General features: G+C 38.7%; 3 protein-coding genes across 5 annotated transcripts; 2 read left to right on the top strand and 1 right to left on the bottom strand.

Moving 5' to 3' along the window:
- Positions 1-3,115: 3,115 nt before the first annotated feature.
- On the top strand, positions 3,116-5,891 carry LOC145899039 (guanine nucleotide-binding protein subunit gamma-1-like). Its single transcript, XM_082987748.1, has 2 exons — positions 3,116-3,291; positions 5,393-5,891. The coding sequence occupies exons 1-2, from the start codon at positions 3,160-3,162 to the stop codon at positions 5,516-5,518; spliced, it is 258 nt and encodes an 85-aa protein (XP_082843874.1). The 5' UTR covers positions 3,116-3,159; the 3' UTR covers positions 5,519-5,891.
- Positions 5,892-6,333: 442 nt separating this feature from the next.
- On the bottom strand, positions 6,334-10,468 carry LOC145897313 (vacuole membrane protein 1-like). 3 transcript variants are annotated; one of them, XM_082985552.1, is made up of 11 exons: positions 10,401-10,468; positions 9,873-10,038; positions 9,462-9,612; positions 9,214-9,301; positions 8,844-9,034; positions 8,694-8,775; positions 8,187-8,402; positions 7,802-7,980; positions 7,405-7,507; positions 6,880-7,053; positions 6,334-6,817 (listed from the first exon to the last, which is right to left on the bottom strand). In XM_082985552.1, exons 2-10 carry the CDS (start codon positions 9,895-9,897, stop codon positions 6,910-6,912), a joined length of 1,179 nt encoding a protein of 392 aa, XP_082841678.1. In that variant the 5' UTR covers positions 9,898-10,038; positions 10,401-10,468; the 3' UTR covers positions 6,334-6,817; positions 6,880-6,909. The 3 variants fall into 3 exon arrangements, with proteins under 3 accessions (XP_082841678.1, XP_082841679.1, XP_082841677.1); XM_082985553.1 differs by having other exon boundaries at positions 9,873-10,024; positions 10,401-10,430; XM_082985551.1 differs by lacking the exon at positions 10,401-10,468 and having other exon boundaries at positions 9,873-10,192.
- A 426-nt stretch (positions 10,469-10,894) lies between these two features.
- Positions 10,895-16,587, top strand: LOC145898819 (large ribosomal subunit protein mL65-like). Its single transcript, XM_082987447.1, has 10 exons — positions 10,895-11,199; positions 11,912-12,063; positions 12,320-12,571; positions 12,954-13,166; positions 13,770-13,908; positions 14,117-14,252; positions 14,523-14,694; positions 14,981-15,106; positions 15,771-15,943; positions 16,197-16,587. The coding sequence occupies exons 1-10, from the start codon at positions 10,968-10,970 to the stop codon at positions 16,345-16,347; spliced, it is 1,746 nt and encodes a 581-aa protein (XP_082843573.1). The 5' UTR covers positions 10,895-10,967; the 3' UTR covers positions 16,348-16,587.
- The last annotated feature ends 7,035 nt before the right edge of the window (positions 16,588-23,622 follow it).

Raw genomic sequence — 23,622 nt, 5'->3', positions numbered from 1 at the left:
TGAAGCCAATATGGTGAGAGAATTTAACTTGAATATGGATTACGTCGTGGGCAGGCGGATTAATGATGTGTACGCTGATGCCTGTCATGCTATCTATCATACTAAGCCAGCAAAGTTTAAATTTGTTAAAAGTGACATCGCACCGTCGCGTTGCCAATTCCATTTTCCACTCCCACGTACACGTTTACCTCGTGACGTCACGGAAACACGTGTTCGCCACCAGCACAGTCATAATTTATTATTGACGAATGTTCGAGCCAGTCACATATGCGTGTACTGTAGAGATCGAACAGCACATGTCGTAGATAATAACCGTAATTCGATTATGATCATGGTGGTTGCGACATATGTTGACGTCACGATAGACTTTGGGGGAAACGTCGTTTCTCTGCGGCGTTTGAATGTGACAAAGAGTACGGGTAAAAGCGTAAGTTAGTCACAAAATCCTGTCGATTTAGCAAAGTTTAAGCCGCTCAGAGTCACAACACATACTTGGAGAGCGACCGATGTTGGCACACAGATGACGACGCCGAACAGAAAGAATAACTTGATGTTTTGTTTGCCAAGAACTCAGTTTAAGAGGGCAGAGCGTGCGTTGGACGCCGAAGCTTATGAAGAGCGTTTGAGTTGTAAGTAGCGGCTGAACATTGGGCAAGTTTGTAAACAACGCCCTGTCGGGGTGAAACTGACGTTTTAGCTTGACCAGGTCTGGTTCAAGGACCGCTTGTTCACTGCCAGGCCAGGTGAGACAACTAGTCCAGACTTGCAGCAAGGTGGTGCGATTTTTGCAAAAAAGTTTTTTTCAAGTTTATAAGTTTAAACAAAGCATTTGCGTTCTTTTCTGATCACTTTTACAGCAAGACAAGTTTGCGTAAAAGGTTTCCAGGTTTCTGGAAAATGTTCTAAAAAGGGTGAGAATCGAATTGCCGGGAAAATCTAAATTGTCGGTGACAGCATGTTTATCACGACAAGACGGTGCATTTAGATATGATGAAATTCTGACTTCGTGACCTCAGAAGAGTTGTCCCGCCTACTGTAAATGTGTTTTTTGGTATAATACCGCTTCCTTGGCCGTTGTTCGTTGTGTTCAGTGGCCATCGCCACATACACGGAGAATAGAGTGGCATTTACACATGATGGTGCGGGCAGCGTTCGACTTTTCCGATTGCCACTGGCGCCAAACCAAAGCGCGATGCCATTTCCTGTGCTAAGACAATCCCACAAGACACGGGAATTCCATTATAATACGTCACAGTGCATTGGACAAGATACGACTGGATATCATAATATGGTGGACGGGCGGGCAGGCAGGCTGGCAACTACTTTGTTCCAGTTGCTGCTTAATTATAAACCGTATATTACTGCTGCATCATCACACTTTGCATTAAATCATGGGGGCATGCAATGCAAACAATAACAGCTATATTCAGCTACTGTTTCCTCTCAGAAGTTACAGACAAATCAGATAGCTCAAGTAAATCACAATCACATGCAGTCATGGGCTGGCAGGCTGCTGTTTTTTTTTAACAGATCACATCCGTGACAGTGACGTCACCAGTCACCCCCTCCCTCGTAGTATAACTGTCATCCGCATGTCATGTCAACCTTCAAGCATTTTTGTTCTCGCTGCTTTCCAGGAAATGTAAGAGGATGCCAGCCTTTAGGGGACTGAGATTTAAAATCATCTTTTTCTAGTTACGTCGGAGGTTGAGAAACGAGATATGTAATTTAGTCACCCATGCAATCAGAAGAAAACACGTCGCACTTGGTTGACGATAAAACAACTGTGTCATGGTCTTGTTGCGGCGTTTCATTATGTGCTAAAAATTGCCCGACGGTGGCAATGTGCGAGGTTATGTTAATAAGAGTAGAGTGGCTAATGTCGCTATTTTAAGACCCCAGGCAAATATACATTGGTGTGGTTTTATGCAATGTGCGATAACAAAGGGGTGTCTTATTTGTTTTCATTTTCACATGAGAACTGTTAGCAGTAATGGTTTCAATTCCTAATATCAACGCATATTGCGCGTTTGGGCATTGTCAGGTTGTAGCTTTGATTGCTACTCATCACTTCTAAAAGGAAAAGCATTATTTCAAGTCGTGCAGGAGAATTTGAACGTGTGGTTAATGCAACTGAGGACGGTCGAGGGGCGAAGGTGTTGCTCTGCAATACAAGATCGTATGCTAGCATTGGATAGTTAATCTATTGCTCGTCGTGACAGAAGATATAAAGCACTTCAGATCGATTAATCCAGGGGGCATGCGGTGCATCGATAAGGACAGGCTAAGGTCAAATCCCTTTCAGGGTCAGCAGTCTCAAGCAATAGGTTATTGCGATCGAGTCAGCCGTCCACCTCACATCTAGCTCACAGTGCCTCACATTTTTTGTGCAAATTGAAGTGATTGATGCGACTACCGCAACATGCAGACTAGATGTGTGCTGATTGAACGCAGTAAAAAGTTTAATTGGTCCGTGGTGATATGATGAGATGTGAGCAATTTGCGACAGCTGATTTCTGATGTTCGTTGATTTGAAATGCCGCCTGGTCTATTTATAACAGACAAATGTTAGGGCTTGCCCAATGCAGTTGTAAAAATGCAATTAATTTGGCTGCAAACCGAACTTTTTAACTCGATCGGAGCGCTTATTGCTGACGTGTGGACAAATGTGCTCCATGGTACAATTCAAAGTGATGCGAACTTTTGTGCTTTTTAACTCGTTTGCGATTTAATTTGATTGATTTGTTAGATTAGCTACCGATACATTTAAGTTCCACTGCTGTAGTTGAAGTGGTCAGTTGGAGTCATGCTTAGCAGCAGTGTGGTAACCGTACTTTGAGGTGTGGTTGATAGGTTTGTGTACGAAACCGAAACTATGGGAGAACTGAGGTATAAGGGATGTTGACAATAATATATTTGAAATAAGCTTTTAGTCGTACCACTCTTTCGTTTCTTTACTGCTTTAGTTTCTAGTGCACTTCCCGAGACGGTGTATTTGTCACAAGCTTTTAAATTCAGTTATCGAAACAAATGGCACGCCGACAACTTTTTGGTAGTGGAAAAATGCATTTAAAAATCTAATTCGATTTGTATATGCTGTGTTATCTACAGTTGCGGTAGAAAATATCACTTTGCCGTAAATAAAATCTACTGTGAGGAATGGAAACCCAGCAGCAGCAACAGCAGCCCCCACAAGAGGAACAAGAAGACCCCCTGGATCTGTTGAGTCCAGAAGACTTGCAAAAATACGTCGATCAATTAAAAAAGGAAAGGCTTCTCGACAGAACTAAGGTGGGGGGTATATGGTGTACTGTAGTGGTTTCAAACAACTTAAGCTCACGATCCACTGTTAATGGTAATTTCTTGGGTTCACTTTTACATAATGTTGTAATTTATTCACTACATTAATATTGTATTTTGTATAGATAACGATTAAGCTAACCAACCTTGCCTACCCCTTTAGTATAACGTCACATATTCATAAGGCACCTTCAAACTTTAGGATATGAGCGCTTGTATAACCACAAGTGAAAGTAATTCCAGACAAAAAAGTGTATTGTACTACTTCTTAAAGTCCCAGTATAAGTTAAAGAGGCCATACTGTTTGGAATACGTTATCGTAAATCGTTTGTTCGCCGACAGTGAATCCTTGATCAATTATGATTCGTAACCCTAGGTCCAATGTTATTTATTTCCAACCTTAACATCGGACCACACTGTGACCACAAACACTCTATCTGATGGACAAAATCAGGTGGATTATATGTACGTGCAGTTAGTCCTGACCTCCCATTCCCTGAACGATTCAAGAAAACTCATCACTGTGAAAACGCAATTCAAAATCGATATCAACTGACGCGCGACGCCGGTGCTTTAATCTATTTCATCGCGATGCGTATAGGGATTATGCAGAAAACAGTTAATCACGCCAGCTGGTCGTGAGCCTTTAATAGATGTGATAACGAAAGACCGACACGGGTCGTTGTTGCTGCACAAGTAACGGATAAAAACATCAGCGTTCTGTGCTTCGGCGCACAAGTGACAACTTTTTACTATCAGGCTTTAGCTCAATGCAAAAAAACTTACTTTCAGTCGTGCTGGAAGTTAATAGCGTTTATGTGACAAGAAAATCTACATCAGGAGTTTTTTACAGACACAAAACATACAATTTAAGTAGTAGCATTATCTATTACCACAAACTAAAATACAAATTGGACATATATGCATAACCAATTCAATTAACCAACAAACTGCGTGATATAATACGGAATAGATCATGCGCGGTTTAATTGCGCTAATGGAGAAAGCGTCCACGTCACAATAATACAGGAAACTGTGACGAGCACATTTTCACCACAGATGTTCACAGATGAGATGTTCAAAATTGTTTGCGGCGTGGACATGAATGAGGCAGAAAAACAATAACATTTTAATTACACCATAACATTGTTTAAAACAGAAATGCTGTGCGAAAAAGCATAACGGCTGTCCAATTACTTACACACGTTAGTCACATTTTTTTTTAATTTTTTTTCATTTCATTTTTTTTGACCACACTGGGATTTGAACCTAGGATGTCCTGGGCACGAATCCCAATTATGTTTTCTTCTTGGTATACGGGTCGGGCGCTTAACCAATGTTGCCAATCACGCGCCCTTTTTATCACATCTTTTTTCTCGCCAGAACATTTTAAAGCATTAGTGACCGCCAGTGGCAACACACAAAAATATTCTGCAGCCTTCTCAACTTATCTTTGAGTTTGGTGTGGCTTGTCATTTTTTATTGCTAATGTTCTGGTCCAGAGACTTCCATGTAGCCCCCTAAGCCAAAAAAACCCACGGTATTTCAAAACGGTTTGTAATAGCAGTGGCCACACCCTAAGAAAAACCCTGGGTGACCCAGAGGACTGGTAAGTCCTTCGAGGCACAGACTCAACATCTACCTCCCAGGGGATCAAAGGTCCAGCTCCCAACATCTACCGACCAAGAGAATCGTGAAATAAAACCACCCATAATAATAATAAAAACTCAAATCAGAATGGAAAGGTCATGACTGTAGTCTCTTTTTTATAATCTGCTCTAAGAAGCTCCTTGAATGCTAACGCAAAGTTTGTATTATACAAAGACACTCTTATTCTATGCACGCCGTAACATTCTCCACACGACGCTGTTGAGCTCTTCTGCTCAACAGAAGTGAAATATATCTTTTTTTATTGGAGCAGATATACGCGTGCGATATTGACCAAATAAGCATTTAAGATACCTAGTCTGTGTTGCCTGTAAGACTGTTTGGTGATTCTATTGCTTTATCAAAGAGTTCCGACGATTCATCCTAAATGCTCATCACGCAGTATGTGACCACGTGGTTTTAAACGAAACTTTGTTTCAAACAGACGTCGGTCGGCTGCAAAGTGGTGATGGAATTTATCACGGAGAATATGAAGGAGGACCCCCTTATTATAGGAATCGATTCCAAACTGAATCCCTTCATCGAAAAGAAAGACTGCGTCATTTTCTGATTTCATGGTGTTTTAAAGGGCGCGGGGCGCCCCCTTGCGGTGCAATTTTCACTGTGCGACCACAATATTTTTTTAACAGTATATTTGTTTACAAAACCCGAATAATTGTACACATTGGCATCTGTACATTAAAAAGAAGTTACTTGTTTTTTTTGTAAGATTGCAAATCTATTCGTTTTTTTCTCGAGTTAAAAAAACAATAATATTCCAATAAAACTTTTATATATCGTCGGTCTGTTGCTGCGTGGGCAGACTTCTTTTTCTCCTTTCGTTGTTTTTGTAAAATATCCGTTGACGTTTATTGTTCCGATGTACAAAATGTTTACCACACTACCGATGCGCTTAGCCACAATTGGTAACAATTTCAATCCATCGAACGTTTTTGTAAAATACATGGAAAGGATTAAGTTTGTGCCTAATGAAGTGTAAAACAACCAGTTTAATCATAAGGTTCACAGGCTTCGCAGCCAAGCTGGATCAGCCACTTTTCCCGACAAGTCAGAGCGAGATCTGAAAAATCAAGCTCCCGGTGAGGTTTGAACTCACGACCCTGGGCTAACCAGGCCCAACTGAGCTACAGGAGCTCAGTGGCTTCACGGGGTATATTGTGGCCAAGGTACACTGGTGCGCAAGCGCACAACTTGGCAGGCGACCTTCACATGCGTAGAGGATCTCCACCACTGTAATCAGACAACGCAGAAGTAATGCCATGCTTACGCAACCGGTTTAACATTCCATCCGAACAGCAAAGCCAGCTGAGCGCGACGCAGTTGTTTGTAATAGCGGATGATTTCATTGAATATCTTAACGGACATGCAAATGCCGAAGACAAAGGTTGATAAACTGACAACTCTCTGCGCCATAAAACAGGGAGGGGGGGGTGTGACTCAACAATAATTATGACCAACTGGCAGGTGCATATATTCTGAACGGTAAAAATCGTCTGCTCAAGATTCATTATTCGGTGTCTTCAGGTCTTCGCCAGACAAACATTATTGACATATGTTGGACTTCTGGTATTCAATCTGAAGTTGGGATATTGTTAATAAACGATTTAAACAAAACAGTAAACGTTCCCAGTGTTACAAAGATGGGGACCAGAACGATTTTGCATCTTTTTTTCCATTAAAACACTTTATTATGTTCCTAACCGTTGTAAGTCTGATCACACACGAAATACGAACAAGCACTTGGTCAACACACAAAAATCAATAAATAAACTCAGGGTCACACAAGCAGTAGAACATTGTTGATTGCATCTGCACGTTTTTCCATGCATCGGTAGTGGATGTTGAACACCTGTCAGCAAATGAGCAAGATAAACCCGACATTCAAAACCACAGAACAAACTGTTTCCCCACCTTCAGTAATACGTGATAAAAGGTACCAGACTATTTCTGCAACTTCAACTCGCGCACGGCCTTCTGTTTCCGCGCCATGTAGGTCTGAGCCATGGAGTTTACGATGGAAATGACAAAGTAGAGTACCATGACGATAATAAGTTTCTCGAAAAACCACTGCAGCCAACTTTCTGACTGTGGAAAGGAAAAAATAGGTTGAATTCGGGCATTGTTAAACTTGCAATATATTTGTTTTCATTGAAATAAGTCGTTCTCAATATGTAACATCGGGTATTTTTCGTTGACATAATACTGCTATCGTGTTGTTCTATGTTTAAGCTACGTAAAATTGTCAGAAATTTCCACAAAAACAATATATACAAAACATTGAGAGTAATATCAATCACATGCCAGCAAGTTTCTTATTGCAATGACATGCTTTTGAAGTGTTAACAATTGCTTGTAAGCAAAAGGAGATACAGTATATGGCAGAGGGTTTTAAAATAAATGAACTCATCCAAAAGTTGATGAAAGAGAGGAACTTACAGCTGGAACTCGCGAGCCGACTTTGTGATGAAAGTTGGCTTTCTGTTTACCGAGAAACTCTTTAAATGGGACCTGCAGGGCCTGACCAATACCTGGAATGTACCTGGAACAAAAAGACATAATTGCAATGTAACAGCAAGAAAACATAATAAATGCAGCAATTTTTAGTCTTTTAATCATTAGATGAATAGTAGATACATTTCAAAGATATCACCAACAAAATTTATACTAAATGCAGCAATTTTTGTAGTTTGTCAATCAGTAGTTTAATAATATATATTGACTTTAACAGTGGATATTAGTGGACTTATTCAATTCAATACATATTTTTAGTGGATATTAGTTGGTAAAAAAAACACAAAAACTGAAGCTGAAAATTGAAAACGGCATGCCCTACCCAATCAAGTCGACAAGCATTTCTACGTGGTGTTTGCTGAACGTCATAACTATGAACAACTTCTGAATATGCATTTTAATGATGGCTTTGCCAATGAGAGTGGCACCAAAAAATGTCCAGAACGGAACAAGAAAATGTCCACATGTAATTCCAGCAAGGTCGAACAGTGGGTTGGGGATCTGCATAAAAATAAATTTGCACTTTAATGGGTGAACACTAGGTGGCATCATTTGTCACAGAAAATAAACTCAGTTTTAGGCATTAAAATTTATCTGAAACAAATAAAATATAAAAAAAAAGTCAAGCACTGGCAAATATACAAGAAAACACTTTTTTCGACTAAATGAACAGGATTTCAATCAACCAATGTTGGCAAACAACTCACTGAGGCGCACAGGAGAATGCCAAAGAAACCAACTTTTTGCACAAGTTTTTTCATTCCAATTTTAACCCTAGTGCTGAGGCTGTTGTCATCGGGTGAATCAGCCTCAAACATCTGTGCTGCTTCTTCATAATCCTCATCATCCGGGTCAATACCAGATAATGTGGCAGCACGTGCCATAAAGTAGGGAGGGAGTTCCCCTAAAGCTGTACCGGCACCCTTGGTAAACACAATGGCTACAGTTAAGATTAATTTCTCACTAAATGCAGCAGATGGCCCATTAAAGTTATAAATATTTAATCTTTTCCGTTAATGTTGATAAATTTTTCATAAAAAAACTAAAATATTTGCAATTTACAATTTTTCAAAAAAAATTTTGAAATTTCAGCAAATATAAATCAATGCATGCACACTTGAAAAACAATTAAAAAGCTGCAAACGACACAATGGTTTGCAGATAAATTAGCGAGATAAGCTAAACAAAGAGTAGGTGTAAAAAAATTCACATACCCACATGAACGCCTCCAACCTCACTTTACTAATGATCGTCCAAATACTCATACTATCTTCCATCACATCCGGACAAACGATTCTGCAATGAAATAACAATTCAACATAAGTTTCTTGCAAAATGGTAAAGATCACATGGACGATACTCACTGGTCGGGATAGGGCGGCTCAGGAAAATCAACTGACATACATTCAAAAGCTGCCAAAGTGACAGCAGCAATGTGAGGACCTAGGTAAAGAAGAAATGTGTGCAGGCCAGTACCAAGACCCACACTTGACAATATTCCCAAGCCCACCCAGTAGGCACACCAAGCTATCAACTTGTTCCATTTACGAAGGTACTGCACACAAACATTATTTACATATAAAAAATTTCAATGCAAAAGGTTCGGTATGAAACAATTTTTTTTAAATCAAAAACTCAACTTATTATGCAAAATTACTTAAACAGTAATCAAATCGGATTTAGACTGTTAAAAATTACTTAATAAAAGTTCTGTTATTAAATTACAAAACCAACCTCTGTATGAGGACCTTCGTAGGAATACAAAGTTAATGCAATCAAACACAAAACCAAAACAACTGCAGACATTTTCCTTTTCATTAACCTTGAAAAAAAACCTTAGAGTTAAACAACAAAATGAAAACACGAATTGTCGTGTAGTTAAGACTTCTACTACAAACCCACAAGGTCACAGCAAAGAAACACAAACAACCAAAATGCTACATGTTAACATAATAAATATCAAGTGAACAAAACATATTTACCTGATGACTAGTTGTCTGATTTTGATGCTAAGTTCAATAATAAAGTAATAAAGGGTTCTTATTGGTTGTTTCCATAACACCAATTTGCTTCTTTCTTCTCTATCTTTCAACTTCCTCTCATGCATAACACTGTCGTATGTTGACCTTGCACCTTATCCAGAACATAATAATTACTGCAGTGCAAAACACACGTTAACATGTCTTCACAAATTGCTTTGAAAGTAGGCTCCCTTTTTAATGCCTTACCCTATCTTTGAGCAGTGGCTGAGTATGATGGCTTTTACATGACATTGTGCATTTAGTATTAGAATATAGTTTTCTATGCAAAATACAAATATTTTACAGTATTGGAATAAGTTCAGTTTAACTTTTAGCAATACAAAGCATATTTCCTATAAAGTAAACACCTACCATCTGACTTCGTACTCGCAGACATTACTTCGTCTTGTATTGTCAGACTAAAGTCTGTACCAAGATCAATTGGCTCTTCCAGTGAAAGTGAATCACGGTTACTGGAGGTTGGAAGGATTGCTCTTTTTGATGCTGAAAGCCTCCTGAAGTTCCTGGCAGCAAACGACTTTAAAAAATACATATATGCTGGTTTGCAAGGTAGCAATATATCTTTAAAGGATGACTGCACTCATTGCAAATACTGCAAGTGCTAAATGGCAACAAAAGCTTAAAGAGCGCAAGAGTTGCCTCGTAAGTGACTAATCTCACAAACAAACACTTCTTTCTTTTTGCATTTGGCGTCGCAAGTGTTACAAGCGTTTCGCAATTGGACCGACGTTTTGATTTAGGTTCAAAGTCCAGAAAGCAGAGGTTGCGAAGAAAAACAAGTTAGGTCGCCGTTTTATGACATAATGCTAGGTGAATCTACAGTGATCGCAAAAGTGCTGTATTTGTTGACAAGAAATAACACTATTGACGACAACTTACCTTGTTTTTATATTCGCGCTCTGGTCAGCAAACGTGAGTCCAACGGTCCAACAATTCGAGGTCAGTCAAGCGTAAATTTGCTGATGATATTTTTGACGCGTGTTGCTTCCTTTTGCATCAAGTAAATTGCTTTGTCATATTTTGTTTCGTAGCGCAAAATTTGAACTGTTTAGTAATTCTTGTTGAGATGATTTATAATGAAGGTAATATTGTAATGACAAAATCACAGTAAACGCAAAAACCCGATTTTCAAAATCTTCTGCTAGTCATAGATATCTCATTTTTAAATATTTTTCTACTTCCTTTTCCATTTTCTTTTTTTTAATCTAAACCTGTCTTAGACGTTGTATTCTAAAAATACTTTTCTGTTTACCAATCGTTGTGAATCGGTTGTGACTGCGCTTAACGCATGACTGCGCTTGACGCATGAGTAGGTACACAATAATGCTGGATGATATTGTTTGTTAAAATGCTTTTTAAGTAAAGATTGATGTTTCTTTATAATGAGTTCGTCAATTGCAGGTTGTCCGATCTTTCCTCTTAAAAACATGTAAATACACTAAAACCATGTCTTGGTCTCGTGCGAATTTAAACTTAACGATCGTGAGCGTCTTGAAGACTCGCAGAGTTTCTCAAACTAAGCTTCAAATAGCGCAGGTGTCAACGACGTCATGCGTAAATCGTTACCATCTGCCAAATCTATATTTTCGAAAGAGATGGATGAGACTATCCAACAAACGAATGCCGCCATCGCTTTTCAAGGAAAATCTTATCGCCGCGAAACGAAGAAAAACATGGGGTAAAGTGAAATTTAAAAATAACTTAAATTTACTCTTATGGCAACCATCACATAGGCGTCTGACTTAATAACCTCCAAGATTTTATTGGTGTCCATGCCATTTTACCTTTAGTTTGTATAGTTCATTTACGTTGCAGTCTTCTGCACAAAAATGAATGTGATTTGATTTTAAATGTTTTGTACATTTACGTTGTTTTCTTTTATGCAAAAGAAACGTCATTTATGTGCAAAAAAAGCCATAATATTGCAAAGCTGCAGACAGGGTGTGTACACCAAGCAGTTCCGTTTGGCCATAGTGCGCTCCACAGTGGTTCGTCGTCTCTGTTGTTCGGTACCTAGTATAGGGTACCCTGCAGATCGACGTTGACCGAAAGGTACCACAAAGTGGAAACTAGTGTGCCTGCTAGTGTGACAGCTAGCACAGTGCCACTCAACAGCTGCACTGATGAGACCTTACAGGTCGAAACAGTGCGTGTACAAACGTCATTTGATATGATACAAAAATACTTACTTTATTACCAATTATTTATTGGTGTAACATTCCTAGAGCTCCAGTACTGATCGTCTTTTACTCCTTTTGGAGCTCTAGGAATGTTACATTGATTTGCAAAGACAGATCCATCGGTTACCGACCTGCCAAGGCTGATTCCTGCGGTCAAATTTCTTACTTTTTTTTCTATTATTTATTGGTGTACATTTTTTTTTGTTGCAGAGTACCCTGTTGCTCCTGACCAAAAAGCAAGTTGGAAACACCACAAATGGTATGATGAGTATACCAAGCGCTGGGTAAAGACTCATCCACATCTTAAAGGATTCAACATCAACTTTAAAGATAAAAGACAACATTTGTTTAAAGCAGAAAGTGTATGTTTCTTTACTTATTTACAGAAGATTGTTTTGGTTGTGTAAAGAAAATGTCGAATTTTTTTTCTTTTTGCTTCCAAAAAGCAAAAACAATTTTTCAGTACTTTCAAAGTAGACCTACATTTCATGCAACTGCAACTTTTTTGATTTTGCAAAAGCAATGAAATGTCTTTATTACTGAGATAAGTTTATTTTTTGTTTTTATTTTATGATGTTTAGCACTTTTTCCACTTTACTTAAACTTGTTTTACTCTAGATCAGAGAATTGCAACCCATATTATTGGACCAGTACACTAAGAAAAAATACGTGATACTACCATTCAATCACCGCTTTCTGCAAACAAATATGTCCTACTTGTACCAGTATGTCACCCAAACAAAATATGTTCATGGCTTACCATATCAAATTGAAAATGCTGAAGTGAACGAATTACAACTGCAGAGGTTAAGGGGGTTCGTAGAAGATGCAATTAATTTGTCCAAACAACAGATCATGGATAAACCAGAGGTCAGTTTTCTGTTAATAGTCTCATTCAAAATGATAGGTGTGATACTTTGGTAATGTAAGGCTCTTCTGGCAAAAAAGAAAAACTAGTTCGGATGACGTTTCAGTTGTTATTCAACTGACCTTTATCAGGACAAACGAAGTACAACGCATAACACGGCAATAAATAGGTGTGATAGTCTGTTTATCACATACTATTGTAATGATAAGATTGATTGTTATTGTAGCCAGATGTTTTGATGGATAATATGATAGGTGAGGTGATTCCGTTATTGATTCTGAGTTCTTGTTGTAATTTGTACTTTTTGTATTGTCCTTTCAAAATTGTAAATTTGTAAAAATTATTCTTGATTTCTGTTTAAATTATGTAAAAATGTTTGCGCAGAATACACGTACACGCAACGAAAAGATTTTCACCACCATAATGCAGCACATAACCAGCTCGCAAGCCAAAGATAATGAGTGTCTTGAAACTTCTGTGATGGAACAAACTCCCAACAATGCAATGTTCTGGTTCCGGGGAAGGGGTTTTCACAAGTGGACGTTAAGTGACGATTTGCCCATTTCCTATCAATGTTACGACACACCCTTTCTTCAGGTTTAATATGGTTTGATTTAAGATTTTTAAAATTGCAATATTTAGGCAACAATTTAACCTAGTTAAGCATTCCTATTCTAATGGTTTATCTGTTTGTGTTTTTCAACTTCATTAACATACAACAACTGCACTGGATGTGATATATTCTTTGTGTTGTACCTGACTCTGTGGATTGTTGAGAACAGACTTGCACAGGCTGATTCCTGTAGTCACTTTCTGCCGTATTCTCTATTGCAGTGATTTTCAACCGGTGTTCCGTGGAACACCAGTGCTCCGTGAAAGATCATCAGGTGTTCCGCAAGAAATTTGTTAGTTTGACTGATGTTCCGTGGAACACGGGTCAAAAATCACTTTTTTATGAAAGTATCACCAATGTTCCAATGTTGTGTAACAATAAGACTCGTTTTGTAATAATAAGAATGTAATTGCGCTGGCCTGTTGAAGGTTAAGTACAGTGCTGCAGTACTTCCAACAATTTGGTGTTCCGCAAGATTTTTTTGATAAAAATAGTGTTCCGTGGCTCAAAATGGTTGAAAACACTGCTCTATTGTTAAGAACAGAACTGTAAATGATATCAGGAGTTGACAATATTTTAACGGTTAGGTGAGAACAGCCAAGCAGTTGCCGGCCTTTTCCAACTGGATGGGAGATTTTTCTCAAACCGGGAAAATACCGGATTTTTACACAACACCGCACATATTTAGAGTACAGCGGGAACAAAACAGGAATATTGTTTCTCCTGGTATGTTGCAAAATGTATTACATTGGATAACTTTATAATGTTGTTTTCCCTGTGTTTTTTTGCCATGAACTAATAACTTGTCAATGAAACTGTTTCTTTTTTCCATTTGCCGCAGAATTAATTATAAAGAGTGCAAAACTTAAGTTTAGTTTGCTCCAAAGCAACCTAAATTTGTATCTTTTCCTATTACCACAAATATGTGTTTCAGGTTATCGTATGTTCGTTGGCGATCAACATGTTAACTACCAAACTGCCCTGAACCACCGACGACTACATCGTTTGGTTCCTCCATTGTACAATAGCGTTCCTTACGGTCACACGCAGTTGCAACTTCTCCCTGCTGAGTAATATATATTGTGTTTAACTGATGTGTGGCCACTTTAGCTTAGATTGCACTCTCAAGATGCTTTGGCTGTTTAGAGTTGATTCCGTGTAGTTTTGTAACATGTTTATCATAATTGACAAACAAAAAACATATGTCGACATAGTCAACATTATTATATAATAAGTAATTTGTGCTGCACTGCTTCAGAAACTTCGTGAAAATAATAAAAAATTTGGTCAAAAACCAGTATCTTTTCATTTAAATGAAAAATTTTAAAACATGTTTTCAGTTACTCCCGTGAGTGGTACCAGGACAACATGGAACATGGAGATATTACTGGAGAGATTGAGGAGCACCTTAAAGCACATGGAATAATGAGCGGTTGGACATGGACTGCTGCACAAGCCACTTGTAATATGTTTTGGATGGACAACGATGTTACTCGACCATTCTGCTCACAGGTGTGATGTTATTATATGTGTGTTGTTAAGAGTGCATTGAAGTGTGTAATTGATTGAAATCAGGGAGCTATTTGTTTTCGATTTTAAAAAAACCCGTTCATAGTCTTGTTTTCATAAAATTTTATAACATTTGCAAAGTCTACATATGATTTCCATAAAAATCTACAAGCTTGTGAACCACAGGTATAGTTTGGCACTTGATGGGTTGCTGAAGGTCCAGCATAAAATGTAAAATTCCTTTTTTGGTGTAACTTGTTTACGTCTTATTTCCAGTATTGATATACAGGTTATTGTAACGGATGGTCAGTGGATTTCATTCTTCTGGTACCAACTCAACACCCTTGCAGTCGATCCTGATAACAGTGAAGAAAATAACCGAAGGAATCTGTGTTACGGGAAGACCAGTGTGAAGGTATGCCATAACGTCCAATACGAAGCACACCCTGATTTAATTCAAAACCACTATGTTTTAAGTCCATTCCCTTTTTGTGCAATTTTTTTTTCAGTTTTGAAAACGGCGTTAAATACAACACAGTGATTCTAGGGCCAACCTATAGGCTATTGCAAAATAGTCCAAGACGCTTAGGAATATATATATCCATAAGGCATCATCAGTTTACTGAATAAAAACGACAAACATAAAACAAGAGCAAACATTCAAGGTCAAAATCAAACACGCACGTCGAGGCAGTTTACAGAAGTTTTTGCAAACGACCCCAAGACCAAGATACAGTTGCCAGTGGAAGATTTGTACCTTTATAAGTATTTCTAGCTAAAAAAACCCTGTTAACATATCGACATTCCTTGAGTCCATGTTGTGGTAACTTTGGTTTGTTGCTGTAGACTTTGGTGACAAAGAATTTCAAATGGTTCTCTATTTATGAATGTTGTTCAAATCAAAACAACGAGAAAATGATTCTGTTCTGTATCACCAGAAGAGCCTTTTTCTCAAAATGCCCGTCAGCGTGTATCCAACATTTTAATGTTGACTTTTTTTTTCTTTATCGTCGTTAATGTTATTGTTTACCAGCGGCTTCCCTTTCTTGTTATAATAAAAGTAACCCTTCATTTTTCAGTTGTACGATAATGACAAACACGATGGCGTCGTCACCGTTAACCCTGAGGCTTTGGAACTTCTGATGAAGGTTATGTCGGTCGGTGCGGATCAACACCGCCACCTAGCGGCTGATTTGTACGGGACAGAGGAACATGACGCGAGGTTGATTTGCCAAGAACAACATCTCGACATGTAAGCCTAGTTACAACCAAACGTTAACCAAACACTGTGGAAACCTAACGTAAAATAACTGTTTGCGTTTTTGTCCTGTTTTAAAAATAAAAGTTTATCCAGTTCTTGTTCTTGTGTTTAAGTTTTATATGAAAGGTGAATCTAATTTTTTTGGGCCATATATAGAATTTTCTGAAGCTCACGAACCAACCTTTGAAGATCCCGTTTTAAAAATATAAAAAAACTCTTGCAGTTATAATAAATATTGTTGCAGACCGGAGTTAGAACTGCAAGTGCCTTTACACAAAGCTCTTGCGATAGAACGGGAAGAAGCTGAGAGATTGGCGGAAATCGAAGCTGAAAAGGCGGCACTGGATATCCCGATCCAACAAAGAGTGACGAGGTTGTTGGGAATGGGAAAATAGACAAATCTTTCGAATTTTTAATAAATCAAAAACCCTCATTCATCTCCCGACTGCTCTCTGTGCCATTACTGACAAAGGGCTGGAGTTTGTCTGTGTTAGGCGGAACACAACAGAACTAAGTACTGCTAAATCAATAGAATCGGAAACTTGCCCTAAACAAATTGTTGTTTAGCGCTGGCGGACCTTAAACTCCTTTATCTTATCATTATGTGAGGCGACGTGAAGTAAATAACAAGTGTTTTTTAAAACCACTTACTGTCCTGTTAAACTTCCAAAAATGGTGATTTTGAAAAAGCACCGGATTGAACAGAACGTATTTTGATACAACAATGAACTCTTCCTCAAGCCTTCCATAACGTTTATTACAACTGCATACGTGATAACATATCTTCATTCACATCACACATCGACAGTGAAATATAAAGTGGTTAAGAAATAAAAAGAATAAAAATACTTACAACTGTACACATTATACCACAAGCAGGTCCCACGGTGGGGGTGTGTGTAGCCAATGCGGGTCACCCTAGCCCATAAATATCAAAAGCGTAGCCGACGAATATTATTGTTTGCATGAAACTGATAGCTTCTATCACAATGTCATGCAATTTCAAACAAATTGGTCTTTGTACATCAGCATATTTTTTCTCCTCTTAAGGTAATTAATACAAACAACAAGTTGTAGGGAATTGTGAAGTTAATACTTGTCATTCACAATGACGTGGTCGCTACGTTAGTCGAGTTAGGCCCGTTTTCGTGGAAGTCCCGGTGTTTTGTTAAACGGTTTCGTAGACCTCTGTACAATCGGTTGATCGATTTCTGAAACTCACGATCGCGTACAGACGTAACAATGACGTTCACCAAACTGTGAAATACATAAAAAAAAACAATGAAATCTGAGGTAGGTAGTAACATCATTTAATATTTTCTTCCTAAAATGTAACTTTTTCAAAATCTTTGTTAGAATAAGAACTGATGATACTGTTTAGTAAAACATGTTTTCTTCAAAACAAAACTGCGTTTTGACACAGGGTCATTATATATTGTAAATTGACATTATAAAGTATGCCGGTCCGTGTATTCAATTCACCATGTTGCGGTTAATAATCCACATCTTCTGTTATTGCTTCAGATACTATTTGGCATAAAAACCTAGTTGATATTACAGTGGAGTAGCTAACTGTCGACATATCGATGTTTTAATATAAGAAGAGTTTTTTGCTTGCCGACGTTGTACCGACCCGTTCGACGTAGCCAGTAGAGTAGTTAGCATAAGGGGAAGTCCCACTTGCGCACACGTGAAGTTACCCAGATATTCGTAAAGCACTACCACACAGAAAGGTACTGAAAAACAACATTGGGCGTTCGTTAGGAGATAGGTAGATAGTGTCAAAGACATACTCCAAAAAACTGGAGAAAGTAGCACGAATATGACGTAGAGTTGATTTTGTTCTGTTAACAATTTGAATATTACGATGATAGCCGGCCCATATGACATTTTATTTTGCATAATTATTGTTCATAACGCGTTCAAGCTATTTTTTGTGAAAAGTTTAATGGAATTGAATCTATACGCAGTTTACAAGAGGAAAAGTTGAACAATGTAACATGTTCTACAACTATTGTCACTTACGGTTGGTAACAAGAAATCCCATGTACATGAGTCCAATTGTCATGATGACGGTGATTTCCCGCTTGTAGGAAACTTTATCTCTTTCCCCCCGTTTAAAAAGTCGAGCAGATTTCCTCATTTCGTAATGGAGAACTGCTATGGTTGCCAATAGCAGCGTTGTCTGCAAGCGACAACATAAATTGTTATGCAAATTTAAAGGCAAACCTAAACGCAAATTTAAAACAAATTTTATTACTGCATAAACGCGTGCTCGGTGCAAGTTATGAAATCAACATTTTATTTTTATTTTATGAACATTCTGGTCCCGCTTGAAAATTATACCACCCTAAGCATGCCATCATATGCAATGCACAACTATCTTGGTTATGTTGCTTGGAAGCAGTGGCCAAATCAATTGAAAAATCTTGTTACCATTCCGATGTAGGCGTTAATGAGGCAGGTGAAAGCGAGAAAAATGGGTACGGCTTGATAAGTTGCACCCTCCACAAGCCGAAGTGCCGGTAGATATATAAAGTTGGACTGGATGTAACTGAATTGAATGTTCGCGTTGACGAAGACTGTGACAAAAAAGTATTTTTAAAGTTTGCGCTTGATTTGCTTTCCACAAAAACAATTTAAGTGCTTCGAAATTGACATGATACCGACCTGATAAGATGTTTTCATAAACTAAATAAACTTCCAGCTTAACGCCATGATTTTTAAACAGACTTTACGACCACACGCTATTCCGTACATATTAACAATGCTCATTAGGTTTGCAGGCTTGGCAACCCAGGCATTACAGTTTAGCTGGATCAGCCACTTTTTCCTGATTAGTCGGAGCAAGATTTAAAAAATCAAGTTCCCGGTGAGATTTGAACTCACGACCCTGGGTAACCAGGCCCAACGCTCTACCAACTGAGCTACGGGATATTTGAATAGTAGGTGCCACGAAAACCATTGTTTGATGTGAAAATTTCTATTTTTTTTGAAATTTCTATCGTATAGGCTGGGTGATCGTCTCCCACTTATGATTTCATGTTAACACCAAAGGCAGGTCATCGCGCCTTCACATTTTTTCCCTTAGGGGCTGTGGGTTTATCTGCTAATTCGACAACTGCACTTAATGTGTTAAAAAAATACCGCATCAAGTCCAGTTGTCGAATTTTAGCCCAAATTATAAAATTGTTTACCTACCAGCGGATAAACCTGACATGAGGGCAGCGACCCACGCGAAGCAAATGACTCCAATAATGCAACGATTCCCAAGCGATAGAACCCAAAATGGAAACTTTATCACCACCAAGCGGTAAGCACTGATCACCATGAGGTGATACATGGAGTTGGTGTAACTAAGGAGGAAGATTATTCCCAGAAACCGAGATATCGCTGTGTCCGAAGCTGTCCGTGAATGTATGCTGATACCAGAGGCGGTTGAATTCAACGTTATCACCAGATTGGGGATAACGGTGATGCAAAGATGCAACCCTGTGAACATAGGTCTGTTAACATCTGCGAGACAAAGGTAGGAAAAGTTAGGAACATAACTGACGGTTTTATACATCTTTAATACGAACAAAATAGCCCATACAATTGTAGAGAACTTCATTCTACAGACGTTTTGATTGTTTTCTACAATTTTACACTGAAAATGATTGGTTGAAAACAATCGAAACGTGTGTAGCATGAAGTTCTCAACCACTGTATTGGCTATTTTGCTTGTAATGAAGGTCAGAAAAATTTGGGAAACATTATTTACAAATCATTTTTCGTTGATTCAAAAGCTTTTGTATGAAATCCCAGAATTCTCTATTTAGCGTAAAAAAATTTTATTCTTTAAACTAAACGTGGATTGATGGATTTGTGTCAGAAATATTCGATTCGGTTCAATAAGTTTGAGTATATAACTTTGTTTCTGCACCCAAACTGGACCGACCAACTATGGGCGACTTTAAAAGTTAATCGTCTCTCACCCATCAGCATATCAGAGAATGACAATGACAGACGAACGCAATCCAGACAGGATCTCGTCCCGGTTCGTCCGAACAACACGGACCACATTATCAAACCATTTCCAAGGAATATTGATACTGCAAGGAGAACGGCGAATACAAGGTATGCTATGGCCAAGGAAAGGTTGCATTGAAGGCATTGGTTGGTCGGAATGGATTGGCAAACGTTTCGGTATGTAATGTCACAGAATCCGGGCGCCCCGCAGAATCGAATACCCTTTGTTATGACGACGGCGGTTACATTTAACGCCATTATATCTTGTCCTGTTACACAAACACTTGGCTTTCTGGACAGATATTAGACAAGGTAAGCAAAACGGAAATTGCAATGAATAAAACTAAGTGTTTGCAAGATCTTGAGAACGAAACTGATGTTGCTTCTCCCTTATGAGCGATAAAATGTACTTGCTAAGGAGAGCTAATAAAACCTCCAATACTTCCGCTTTCTAGTCCCGAGGACCCTGAAATTCCCTACCTGAATCGTGTTATTTCAAACTTAACAACCAGTTTCTGATCTATGTTTAAATAACAAACTTGAATCTGAAACTGAAAAAGACAAAAAGTTATTACGCTCGGGAATAACTAACATAGCAAGGTTCCCAGCCCTGTTTCGTCATTCCAATGCTTTCATGAAATAACCAAACAAAATAAATGTTAACAAACACTTAGCCTCCGATAAATGTAATTCATTGGTTCTTTACCCTCTGTTTTTCAAACCCAACTGCAAAACTTTACCATACACAGCAGTCAACTTCCTTCGAGCATTGAAACTTCTATACTTTGGTAGACGGGAGCTTCTATTTCATGCTGCTGCGGGAAGTTGCGACGGGATGCTTACTGTTTCGGTGTAAATTATTAGCCCGTTTGACGGAACTCGCTTGTTTGTATATTAGTGACGTCACAGCGAATCGGTTCTTGAAACTCAATGTCAGTTTAAACTGCTGATGAAACCGGTATGTTTTTTGTACATACTATAGTATAAGGGCTTTGATTTGGTGATTGAATTGGAACGCAGTTAGACTGATTTTAAATTTTACGAACCCAAGCAGACTAAATTCTGGCAACAGTTATATTGCGATACAGTGCATTGACACGCGTATTAAGCCTAATCAATGCATCAGAATAAAGTCATCCTACTTCGCCAAGTAAAATTGTAAAATTTTAGAAAATACAAATTAGGTTTGTTTGTGAATAGTTTGGAAGACTGATATCAATCCACAGTGCTAAAAAATACTGTTTTTCGTTTTATTGCATGTGTTTTATGAGTATGATTCCGAACGACGGTCTGCTGAAACGTCGTATGTAATTTAAATTATTCAGGAGAGAACCGAGTTGCTTGACCGAACCCTAAACGCTCTCTGAATCGACGAACATTAATTTCCGTTGTGTGGCAACTGTTGTGTATTTTCATCGATGTTTTGCCCCACAATAAACCCAACGTGTCTTGCAAAGTGTTTTACGGTTGCGAAATTACTGCGCACCCCAGTATGTGTTAATTGCGCTTTTGGCGTTATTTGCGTGTTTGCGTTTGCCCGTAAAGTCTGCCCATCCTTATTGTATCATAACACTTGTACTGTTTGTGACTCAACAATACAGAAACAACAACAATCGCCGTTAACCGTAAAGGACACAGGTGTCATTCCAAACATGACAATGGAATTTTTTTAAATTTTCAGCTATTTTCTTATCATGAAATATTAATGAAGCGGTGAAAACAATCATGTGACAAAGATCACGCGGTAAAGGATCATGTGAACACGGTTGTTTACCGGGTGTTGGGGTTTAGGGGTGACCTCTGGAATCGCATGATTCATCAGCACAGGTTTGGAGAACTCTGATAAAGGATGCGTGCTGTTGATAAAGAAGAAAGTATTTACTAGCAAGTGGATCTAAGGTATACGCAGTGTAGAAGAAACAAAGTCTGCTCAAAAGGGTGACAATATTTGCAGTGTTAGGCTACCTCGGTAATTGTTTGTGTTGTTTTAAATAGGAACACAAAACCACAGAAAAGGCTGTTTTGATTTTTTGTATTTAAATCCCGGTTTTATCTGAACGCGAGTAATTTCCACCCCTTTTTTCATCTGTGCGTAAATATTTCGAATTTCGCAGACAACTGAATCACCAAGAGCGGATCGATACGATTTTTGGCAAATAAAGTGAGGTACAAAACACAATGCCCAACCTTATCCAGTGTTGATTAAACATTAGCCTTCGTAGTCGGGTTAATGGCGAGGTACCAATTCTGCGTTATAGTGAGGTTAACCTGTTGTGATATGGCCTGAGGCGTTCCGCACCAATTGTGTTCTTGGCACGTTGCGCTTCAATGGCAACGAACCTCATCCTACACCTGGACATCATACGATGGGTGAGGTTTTTAATGGCAACCTCCTATTTAGTTTGAAATGGAGTTGAACGAAACAGCAGGTGGAAGTTTTTATTTGCGGTTGGACAGAACCAGCAACGGATCATTATGTGGAATGCCAGGATTTTGTGCCAAAACGTCGTACAACGCCTGTTATTCCATTCCTTTGTACAAATGCGACGAGTGCAGGTTTGTTGTTGTGTTAATAATAGGGACGTAGGGGTACCAATTTAGTGTGGTTGGGGACCAATTATCTACACTTACCGCATGTTTGAATCTCATTGGATAGACTGGTGGGGTAACCTTACACACAAAAAAATTTGGAAACAGTTGGACTAACAAAGCATTCTGATTACATCTAGCGGGCTTACAGAATATAATGAGATTTGCTGTTGAAACACACATAGCGAGTTATACCACTGGGTTTGCAAACCCTACCAATACGAGAACCACTTATGTACATTTATCGCATCCTCGTCGCGATGCCATGAGTTGAAGAATTACCATAAAATAAATGAAATATTGCTGTTGTACAAAAGATAGCGAGTAGACCACTAGGCTTACAAACCTTTCTGTTAAAGCTTTGTGGGTGCTGGTGTTGCGGCTGCCATTTTAACGATCTTTGCTGTTGCCATCGTGGTCGGCAACTCCATGGTCATCGCCTCAGTGTTTTGTAATGGAAAGCGAGGAAAAACGAAGCTCGGATACACCAAGGCGTCATTGGCTGTGGCAGATTTGATTAATGGTGAGCTCACTTGTGCCTGTTGTTACGAGATAAGAAAACTACTTTTAATTTGGATAGAAAATGCTTTTTTGTCCACACGTTTATTTGAGAAATTAAGTGCATGACTTTGCAGTAACCATGCATTTGTACTGTAAGTTTTTGGGCATTTAATGCAATCTAATCGCATTCCGATAGCACGAATTATCAACCAACTTTAGCCAAACAACCAACAAGTCTGGTTTACTTAAAACTGCCTTGTTTTTCTTACAGGTTTCCACCTAATGTGTGTAATTCTACCCAACATTGGATGGACTTTGAGTGTGACCGCACAACAGCTGGATTTAGGGCAGCTTCTCAGTGTTAATTCCCCCGTTGCCATAGCAGGATCGTTTTTCTACGGACTGAGTTACGTGGCGTCGATCGATCATCTCAATTATCTCGCTATCCAGCGCTGGATCGCCATCAAGTGGCCGTTTTGGTGGAGGGCGAAAGGAAATTCAAACACGTGGTGGTGGCTTGCCCTTATATGGATTGGCGCGGTTGCCACTTGCATAGTTCTACGTATGTT

The sequence above is a fragment of the Ascidia mentula genome, chromosome 4, assembly GCF_947561715.1.
Source record: "Ascidia mentula chromosome 4, kaAscMent1.1, whole genome shotgun sequence".
Lineage (NCBI taxonomy): Eukaryota > Metazoa > Chordata > Ascidiacea > Phlebobranchia > Ascidiidae > Ascidia > Ascidia mentula.
Note: the sequence above shows the minus strand (reverse complement) of the source record. Positions and strands in the feature narration are given on the sequence as shown.